The sequence below is a fragment of the Phaethon lepturus genome, unplaced genomic scaffold (genome assembly GCF_000687285.1).
Source record: "Phaethon lepturus isolate BGI_N335 unplaced genomic scaffold, ASM68728v1 scaffold15366, whole genome shotgun sequence".
NCBI lineage: Eukaryota > Metazoa > Chordata > Aves > Phaethontiformes > Phaethontidae > Phaethon > Phaethon lepturus.
This window is the reverse complement of record NW_010544245.1, coordinates 9,151-19,828: the sequence shown is the minus strand read 5'-3', so window position 1 is coordinate 19,828 and position 10,678 is coordinate 9,151. Positions and strand designations below refer to the sequence as shown.

At 39.1% G+C, this 10,678-nt stretch overlaps 1 protein-coding gene across 1 annotated transcript in view; it reads left to right on the top strand.

Annotated features, from left to right (window-relative positions):
- Window positions 1-4,554: 4,554 nt before the first annotated feature.
- Window positions 4,555-10,678, top strand: part of LOC104621983 (inactive serine protease PAMR1-like) — a gene marked incomplete at its 5' end in the record, with an annotated part of 10,315 nt that continues 4,191 nt past the window's right edge. Inside the window, 3 exons of the mRNA XM_010288621.1 lie at window positions 4,555-4,755; window positions 7,393-7,605; window positions 9,228-9,294. Coding sequence (XP_010286923.1) covers window positions 4,555-4,755; window positions 7,393-7,605; window positions 9,228-9,294 — 481 coding nt within the window. The remainder of the gene's footprint in view (window positions 4,756-7,392; window positions 7,606-9,227; window positions 9,295-10,678) is intronic.

The window sequence follows — 10,678 nt, the reverse complement described above, 5'->3', positions numbered from 1 at the left end:
CCATGAAATCTCTCCAGTTTTCCTATTGCTTTCTAGATATAAATTCACCAGAATCTTTATAGATGTGATGACACTATGGCATGAAAAATGGGATCAGCCTGACCCTCATGGGGTCTCTGGGTTGCTCAGACTTCTTTTGGCAGACCTTGAGTGAATGTCTTTCATATTTGGCTGTGCATTACCACCTCATAGTAGAATTTTGCAGCCACCTAGTCCATTTTCTGGGTTCCTGGTGGCTTTGGTCTTCTCTTTGTGGAGAGAAAGGTGCAGAGACCTAGCACCTGAGATCCTGACACTCTTAGTTCCATTTTGGCAGGATTGTCTCAAATCTTAGTTTCAGGTGAGTATTGCTGACTTCATGGTACATTTCATAGATAATTCTGCCTGAAGCTCTCTACCTTTGTCTTTTGCTTCTTCCTTTGTCTGCTTTGCAAAGTGCACTGAGAGAAAAGGTAAGGTAAGGTATTAATCTTGTGAAAAGCTGGGCAGTGACTGCTATTCAGAGGGCATTGCACTAACACTAGGGAAATGTTGAAAAGGCCTTTAGGTAGGATAAGACCTATGGATGACAGTTCTTTCTTTAACCACTGCTGTGTCAGTGAGAAAGTCCTCCCATGGGTTATCAAGACAGATTTTCCTACTCCTTCCTCTCTCATTTTGCTATGGGGAAGTAATGCTATTAGCCAAACACAGCACAAATGACGCTTGTCCTTAGACACCTTAAAGGTAGGAAGCCAGAGTCACAGGGCAGTAGGAATCATTTATTTCATGTGGAGCAGAGCATTCTACCTAGTGGCCTAGGAACGGTTCAAGCCCATGGAGTCTGGGCTTGAGCTTGGAGAGCTTGGGCTTGAGCTTGGTGAGCTTGGCCCCTGGCCAGCCCACCACCTGCTTTCCCAAGGAAGTTCTGTGCAAATGGCTCACAGCCCTGTCTCTGCTGTAGCAGTCAGGCTAGACCAGCAGAGGTACAGCAGGGGGTGGGTACAAGGTGGAATGGGGATGGCCGTGGGTGGGCGAGGGCTGTGACCTCATGACTGTGAAAGCTGGACCACAGAAAGAAGGAGGACTGATATTCAGAAATACTCAGTAGATGGCAGGATCAGGCCCATCCTGCCTAGGCAAGGGAATATGAAATCATATCAAATGTCTTAAGAGAGCTTAGAAACTGAAGAAAATTGGGTTGGTGGTTGGATTTTATGGCTAATGTGTGTACCCAGAAGATAGGGGCAGAGCTAGGTATGAATGACATTTACAAAATGTTCTTTTCGTTTCTTTTTGACTTCTGAGAAATGTCTGTTGGAGAGTTGGATATAGTCATACACCAAGAGAGAATGTTGAAAGACTTCAATAAAATATCTCAAATAAAGTAGGCTGTCCTAAAATTCAGTGGAATATACTGCACATTATGAAAGATGTAAGAAGCAGTCAAATTCACACTCTTGATGGGAAGCTATCCACAAAAAGAGAAGAAATTGGATGAAGCACACAGGGGCTAGGATTCCCTTCACAAAAACTGTTCAAAACTCCGTTGCCTGAAGTGTTCACAAGTAAAGGGAAAAGGTGCAGAAGAGCTGCCTGAAACATACTAGGTAAAAGGGTTTAAAGTCAAACTGAAGAGTTAAAAAAGCTGTACAGCTCAAACCAAAGCAGTAGAGGCAGGTACTAGAGTAACTGTATGTGACTTTCAGGATAGATAATATAGCTGAAAACAGAGAGCTCAGCTGTGGTACTGAGATGCAGGGAACATCTCAAGATTCAAAACTACATTTAATTTGTAGAGAGAAAGAATGAGCTTACAAAATGATCCAAAGGAAAAATAAAGTGAATGGCTGTGCTCCAGTGGCAAATTTTAAAGAACAGGACATTACAAGAGAAGAGACAACCAGTAGATAAAAGCATGGGGAATAAAAGGGACATGTCTGTTAATAATACTTAGCTGTTTTGCCATCAGAGAAACTCCACGTGACTCTGTGAAACAAGTGGGTATGAGCTAATGCTTATAACATCCCTGTGAGGAAAAGGGTGCTCTCATTTGTTAGATACAGCAGATGAAGCAACTTACCCATGGCCACACTTCTATAGCTATTGTTAGATCTCACTACCTTCTGCCTCCATATCCTCTACTCTAGGCCATAGTTCCCATACTAAATGAATCTGTGCACAAAACACTGAATTTACATCAGAAAAAAACCCAGAGTTGTTCCAGCTGGTTCACACTGGCACAGAGAATCTAAAAAAAGTCTGGCAACCACAGAAAATCAAAAGGACTAGAAATATCTAAATATCTTATTCACTTAGGAGACCAAACAAGAAGAGATACTTACAGTTTGTGGAAAAAAAAGTAAGTGTAGCTTGGTGACATTTTTTCCAGGATGGACATAGAACACAAAAGCACCAAAACATTTGTTCTGCAGAGCTGAACTGGACCACAGGAAAAACAGAAAACATGTATTTATGATGAAAAGGAGAACTGAGTGGTGCACAGATGTTTCTAATCATCATCTTTACTCATTTGGCAAGCTGAGTGTGACTTTACATTGAAAGAGAGAAATATAGTGAAATGAATTGCTGTTCAGAGAAAGATACGGAGAGAGTGACTGGGAATACAAAGATCATGACTGGGAAGAAAAGTGTTCTGAGAATTTAAAACACATAGAAAGTCTATGCTCCCATTATTTCCCTTTCACTTATGTATGTGCTTGTGTATACACATATGCACCTATATATGCATGTATATGTATGTGTGTCTGTATTTCACATGAGAAATGTTAAGGGCTAGGAATTAATTTTCTTCAATTTTTGTCATTATTCTTTTGCTAAAGATGACACTGATGCAGAACACTTGCAGCCAAGAGGAAATGTTGAGGTCCCCTAACTGGATGTGTTTTGATTTGGAGCAGTGAGTCTGGGCCCTTCTCTAATGCTTAAATGTTAGACAGTTTTTCTTTCCAAGACTTGTGCTTACTAGTGCACAAATAATTCTACCGACTCATTGTTGCATGTTTGTAGTAATCCATAAAATGAGATTAATTTCTGCAGAGCCTTGTTTTTGTGAATGCTGCTGCTTTAGGACTGCTTCTCAAGAATCTCTTCCTTATGTGAAAAATTGGATGGTTCACAATCCATATAAATAGACGCATTCATGTGTGTTCTGTGCAAGGATTACAGGGCTAAGGCCTTAGAAAAGTTTTTTCTCTGGAAGTGTAAGGATCAAAATTTGCCTGTAGTTAGTAAGCAACTAGCTATGAGGCAAAACAGAAAAAGTTAAATACTAAAAGCGTACAGGTGATCTCTTTAGCATTCATCTATTTATCTTAGTACCACAGCTCCCAGGTAAAAAACCCATAAGCATATCTAAATCTTGCACTGAATCCTTTCCTATACAGTTTTCCACAATGAATGGCCACGCAAAGTCAGACACAGACAGATGGATAACTGTGTAGATACTAAAACCTGTGTTTCCTACATTGTTGTAATTTCTACAGACAGAAGACTGGTCTTAAAATGTGAGTTGGAGAAGGTGAATAGGGCATGGATGTTCTCTGTCTCTCATAACGGAGAAAGCAGAGCATCAAATGGAATTATCAGGTGGCAGGCTAGAAACCAAACCAAATAAGGCAGTGTATTTTTCACACAACTCTTAGTCTGTAGAACTCATTGCCACAGGATATGGTGAACACCGAGTATGTAGTTGGGTTTAGAAAATACTCAGACAAATTAATGTTAAAAAGAAATAAGTCACCAGGGTATGTTATACCAAAAATATCATTGTAGTTCAGGTAGTCCTTGAGGCCCAGATTGCTGAATGTTGCCAGAATATGCTGGGAAAGTATTCTATAGACTTGCTCTGTTTTTATATTCCTTCCATCAAATTTACTGATTACCACTGTTGAAGACAGATTTCTGTGCCGGATGGACCTTTGTTCTGGTTTAGTATGGCTGGTTTGATACTCTCAGAGAAATTTTGCTTACAATGTTTAATCTAATGTTTACTACTTGCAGTAGTTAAATAAACCATTGTTTGTAAGTATTTTCACAGTAGAGCAAACCCTGTGGAAAGGGTAAATATCACAGTTTGGTAAATATCAAGGTTCCTTTTTAATGTCATTATGATATTGTTTGATCTACACAAATAATGATGTTTTAGTATTTCAGTGAGGTTATCTGAAAACCTATATAAAAATGGAAAGAAAAATTTGAAAAAAATTCAATATAAGGCTTTTAAGGATCTAATTTTTTTCTTGACCAAGCATGGTAGTTCATTCAAAACCCCTCTTAAGATGGAAAGTCCTTCAAGTACCAGTATTTTGAGCAAATGAGCCCTAATGACACAAACACTTATGCACATGATCACTTCACACTTCTGAGTAATCCCATTAAACTGAATGGATCCAGATATGTTTTGAGAAGTGGCTTATATGTAAGTGTGTGTAGAACTTTCTAAAAATAGGCATATACCTGTCATGTAATTTTGACTCCTGTGCCCATTTTAATTGGTTTTTCAATGTTCTAAATAAAGAATCATCCTAACACAGTCCTGTTTTTGTAATAAAGTGGATTTTTTTGAAATATCTGAACTGTCAGTGGTGATGTGTAGGACTCCAGGTGCTCCCGCTCATGGTATTGTGGAAGGAGATGACTTTAAATACGGGGCCCAGGTTTACTTCAAGTGCAACGCAGGTTACAGCTTAAAAGGCAGCCGTATTGCCTACTGTCAGCTTGATGGGATTTGGTCAACACATCATCCTGAATGTGGTAAGGTCACTTTAAGTTTTGATTCTTATCAAAAATTTCGGCCAATGTATTCACATGAAACTAGAATATCCAAGTCTCACTTGAAATTTGGTAGATCCATGGCTTAACATGATGTTCTTTTGTCTTCCTGTCTTTAAGAAGCAGTAGGGATTGTTATTTTACTCTGCTGGAGCCCAAGCCTGCAAGACTTGCTTAAATAAAGGTCTGACTGAAACGTCAAATGACTGAAAAATAATTTCCTCAAAGACTTTAGGCATACATCCTTCTTACACACAGACTGAAAATGTCTAGGACTGAAAGCAAAATGAGGGACATATTGTGCAACAATGAATAGCTACTTCCATTACTATATACCTGATACTTTCTCTGCAGAAGTCTGGTGCACTCTATGGAGGTGATTAGGGGCTTACTGCATGAATACTAGACTCTTATTTCAACAGAATTCCCATCCTAGAGAAAAACTGACAGAAGAGAAATTTCCATTCATTCTGGCTGTGCAAGGTGACATGCCTACCATTCACACTGATTCAGCTGTGAAATTCCAAGACCCTTCTTCTCATCCAAACAGACTTTTAATTTTTCTTTAGTTGTTTTGTATTGCACAATTTTATTTTCATATTCCAGAATAATTTGTATCAATTGGAAAAGTGCTATTACAAATGTTGTGTGGCAAACAATGTAAATTTGAGGGCAGTGTTGTGAAACAACTGTATGTAAGTTCATCTGAAAGAGCAAGCAATAGGCATTTTTATATCTAAAGAGAATGTCTCCAGTTGCAGTAAATCTAATACCAGGATTGTGCTAAAGTGTCTGCTGCATAATGTCCCTGGCTAAAGATCTATTGAAGGACTTGTCTCTCGACTTGGCTGTCACTGAAGTGCTAGGTGCTGTAATTTGGGTCTCTTCTTCCCAGATGTTTTCTCTTTGTTTTTAATCCATCAAAAGGAGTCATAACCGTGTGCTTAGGGAAAAAGAGAATTACTGTTCAAGTTACTGATAGGCATAGGATGAAATAAGAGGCGGCCTTCATTGACTTACTGGATGACTCCGTTCATCAGATGTAGATCAGTGTAGAAAGCAACTTGCAAATAAAGCATTATACTGCGGATGATTCCCTGTAGTCTTTAGCTGCTGTCAAGTTAACAGTCACTTGTGGTTCACAAGTGAGAGAGCCTGTGAGACACAGAGAAGAAAAATGGAGCCAAATTAAAGAGAGACAGGGCTCTGCTTCTCCCTTCTCCTGGTTGAGAGGAAGTTCAGACGTCCTCTTTGTTTAGTGAATATGACTCATGTGGAAAAGTATTTAAGTACATATATAACCTTTAGTATATGCTAAAATCCAATGTTGTTAAAGAAAGCACTGAAATATATGCTTATCTTGAATTATATACTCAATGACAAGAGCATATGTTCTTCATTGAACTTGTACTGTTACGCTTAGCTATGTGCTTACATGTGTTGTTGAGCTGGGCTCTGCCTGGTGACATGAGGATATGTGAACAGGACAGGGCCATACCTATGCACTGTTACTGTGCTGATTTCACAGGGTTTTAAATAAATGTTTGAGTGCTTTGTTATGTATTGGTGCTTTTGTGAATTGAGGCTCAGCCCACAGCCAAGTCTGAAGCAGTAACATGAAGAGGTCGTTTCTGGTCAGTTGGTATGTCTCAGTCTTCTCAGCCCTCCATAATCAGAGGATAATCAACATTAGCTGTCTAAACTAGATGTTCACTGGTTATCATGCAATGAGACATCAGACAGAGGAATTAAACAGACTTGCATGTTACTGTCAGTCTGATAAGAAAACTGAGATGAAATCCAAAGGGAAAAAAAGTACCTTTCCAGCTGCTACCTAGAAAGAACAGAGGAGTGAAAAACATAGGGAAAAGCATTTATAAGCATCACATAGGGAATACTGTCATCCAGGCTTAGGCCAAAAATTTATTGACAGAAAAAACGACAACAACAAGTAAAAAGAAGGAGAAAATATTGGGACGGATGAAGTAAAAGGTTTTATAAGCAGAACCTAGCATGAGTAAGATTTCCACGTGAAATTTTTGTATCAGTATCAGTAAATATATATAACTATATGTTCTCTTTCAATTCCCATATTTCCCTGGATTATTGAGGTCTCTCTCAGTGCTAAGAAACCAAAATGCAACCAAACATAAAATCTAAATTTAAGTAGTCTAGTTTTATTATCCAAGTCCAGTGAAGTATTGAAAGTACAGAAAAGGGAAAAGAACACCAAGGGCCTGTTTTCTGCAAATAGTTTCAGTGCATCCTTTTATGCTCTTGAAGTAGCCCTGTTAAGGTTAATGGGACATTAACATCATGTAAAGTCAAAGTTCTTTTTCAGGATTGTCCGCTATGTTTTAAGGTCTTTTTAACAATTTGAGAATCTTACACTTTCAGTGAAGAGTAAAGTGTGTATTATAAAGACATCTGTATATTATAATTTCTTCTTTAATTTTTGAGCTTTTTGAAAAAAGATATCCCAGATGAGTCTTGAAAAGGTATCTTTAATAAAGTGTATATTGTGTAGTAACATCTGAATGAAATGCCAAGCAGTCTGATGGGTGAAAATAATGCTGTGAACTTGATAAAATGGTTACTATTTTTTTCCCCTATTGTTAGTTCTAGATGAAAAAAACTGCTCAGATCCTGGTGGCCCACTCAATGGCTACAGAAGAGTAGTAGAAGACACTGGGCTTTTGAATGGACGCTATGCAAAAATTGGCACAGTCATTGCTTTCTTTTGTAACAACTCATATGTTCTTAGTGGGAATGAACAGAGGACCTGCCAAGATGATGGAGAATGGTCAGGGAAGCAGCCAATCTGCATAAAAGGTAGTTTAGAATCTTTTTTACCACAACTCACAAAAGCTGCTATGGTTTTACTGGAGTTTGTTTTATATAATTTATACTCACCAAACAATCATTTTCCCTAAGAATAAACCATCTGACTGACACCTGATACTGATAGATTGGTAGTTTGCCAGCTCTACTGACTGCTAAACTCAGCCAGAGAAGATGCCAGCAATTCCAGAAGATGTTTCCATCTTTAAACATGGAAAGGAGTGTTCCCTAAGACCCTTATTACTCTCAGTCTAGGATCAAACCTACGTAAGATCAAAACCAAAGACAATCATAAGGGAACTGAAATAGAAGGAAATAATCATTCAGATTTGAATGATTAAATTGATTTTGATGATAGTCTCATCAGAGTTGCTGTCACAGGGCCCAGCTCTCCTCCCACAATCCTTTTAAGTCAATGGTACCAGTCATGAGTGTAAAAGGCCAAGCCTGTAGATTGCAGCCTTGAAGGTTTGGTTCAGAAAACCAGTTGAGGACATGCTTGAAATGTTTCATCAAAACACTGAAACACATCTTTAAATGCTTTGCTAGAAAGGGAATTATGCTGTTGACCTGGAGCTACTCTAAGCATGTCTGAAACCCTGAATGGATAAATGAATTTGGTCTGGGGAACTGCCAAATTAATTTTCCTAAAGCAGTTGTTTGACACATATTTTAATGGATTTTTTTTAACTGAACTAATGATAATATAAGAAAATATGTCTGTCCCTTGGGTAATTTGCTTTATTCTGTTATTTTAGATGGAAATACTCTCTCCCTGAAGTGTATAATCATTTGTGGAAAGCATCTTTATTGATGTTAACTTTGATAGTGACATAAAGGTTAACATATACAGTAATCAGAAAGAGCTGGCTATTGTTAGATCCCACAGAATAAAAGTGGTCAGGCATACAGATAAAATACATCCTGCAAGATTCCTTTTCTTCCACTGTGCGCAGCAAGAAGGAGATCCTGGCAGAGTTACTGGAACTGATAAACCTGAATATTTTATCCTGCTCTTAAAGTAAATAAACCAAATATGCAAAATTAGAAATCCTGGATCTCCCTTCTGTTATTTTGTGCATATTCAGATAACTCTGAGGTGTTCCTTTGAATCAGAGTCTCCAGCTCCCTTCCAATGGGTGCACAAGCAAACAGAATCTTAGAAATCTGTAACATCGTGCAGCCTTTCTCTGTATGCCGAGTCACTGGGATTAGCTGTGTGTGGCTACACAGATGGAAATTAAGTATTTTTTATATAATTCCATTATTGCAAAACTTTGCTCTGATTCCAGACCATCAGCTGTAGTGGCGTAAATCTGGCATTCAGCCATACTGATGGACAAATCTTCCTTCATGGCTGAAAGTACCAGTGCAGAAGACACTCAGTTGCTTCCACTGTTGTCAGTGGGATAGATCTAGCAATCTGTGGGGAAGTATTTTTCTAAGGCTTTATGTTTTAGGACCTATCTTTATTTTAATGCACGTAATTTACTGCCTCTTTTCTTAATCCAGTCTGCTTTAGCTAGTGAGAGGAAAGAGTGGAAATGTGTATGAACCGTAACATTTGAGCTGTGAATGTGGAAAAGTACTGTGCAACATTGTATTTTTTCTAGCCTGCAGAGAGCCAAAGATCTCTGACCTGGTGAGACAGAAAGTGCTTCCAATGCAGGTTCAGTCAAGGTGAGACTGCAATATCTCAACTACGCTTTAAAGAAAAAATGTGATTGCTTTTCACCCTCCTCTCCTTTCCAGCCTGTGTGTTTAGCCTGCTTGAGCAGCCACTCCTACAACTCCGCTGATAACCGAGCAATGAGAGCTGCCGGGAGGGGCGGTCTGATTCAGCATGCGTTTGCACGCTGCTGGAGGCAGCCAGGAAGCAACGCAGTTAGAGAAGTGCAAGAGAATGCCAGAATTAGGCCTGCAAGCTTGTGACAAGCTATGAGAACAGTCTGAGAACAGTTCCTTGGGGCTAATGATGTGTCTTAAAATATGAACATGTGCTATCTTAGTGAAGAAATGAATGGGGAGAGCACAAGGAGAGAAGGGGATGTAACAACGTAATTTGCTCCTATTAAGTTTCACCATCCAAAGCAATGTAGAACAACTGATAGGAAGTTGGGTTTGGGGTGGACATGTGGGACAGGAGGAAGTAGAGTAGGTGGGGTGAAAGGAATGAAAGATTGGACCCTGTGTGGGCTTACACTTCTGCTGATTTCTTGAAATAAGCCCAATCTGAATTAGTTATGCTGCAATGTTCAGGTTCATTTTTGTCCGAGTAGTACTTTCTCATTTCAGATTTGGGGTTTTTTTGGGCACCTGATTCATTTATTTTTAGATGCAGTGCAAGAACTGTCCTCACCTTTGGTCTTAAGAACAGCCATACCAGGTCAGAATAAAGGTCCAGCTCAAGCCATATCCTGCCTCTGGCAATGGCCAGTAGCAGATGCTTAGACAAGACTTTAGGAACAAGGCAAGCACATACTTCCGAAATACTCTCCCCCTCTCCACCTCTGTGATGTATGATTATAGGGATGGCCCTGAGAAGCCATCAGGAGGCTTTAGTAGCCATAAAGGGATTTTTCTTGCTTAAATTTCTCAATTTACTTTTCAACACAGGTCTTTTTATGGCAAATGTTTCAGATATTAACACCAGCTGTATGAGAATGCATACATGCTCCCACCTCCATAGCATCATGATGGCATCTCATGATTGTGGACTGTTTTTATCCCTTGAAGTAGAATCTCCATTTCATAGATTAATAGTGAGGCAAAGTGTGGATTATGCAATATTGCAAGGTCACGTGTAAGTAGGGAATGGGACCCTGGCAGTCTAAGCATGACAACAGCACCTCTCATCCTTCTTCCAAAATATAAGAAACTTGCCACTGCTCTTGTTCTTAATAACTTTACTTTCCTTGAATGCTGTTATGTATCGCCTCACAGATTCTATATGATGGAGGCAGTCTATGTCTCTCTGCGATTAAACATGGAATTACCATGTGAAAAAACATTTTTATGGCTTTTCTGGATGCAGGCACTACCAGAAACCTCAAGGGAAATTAAT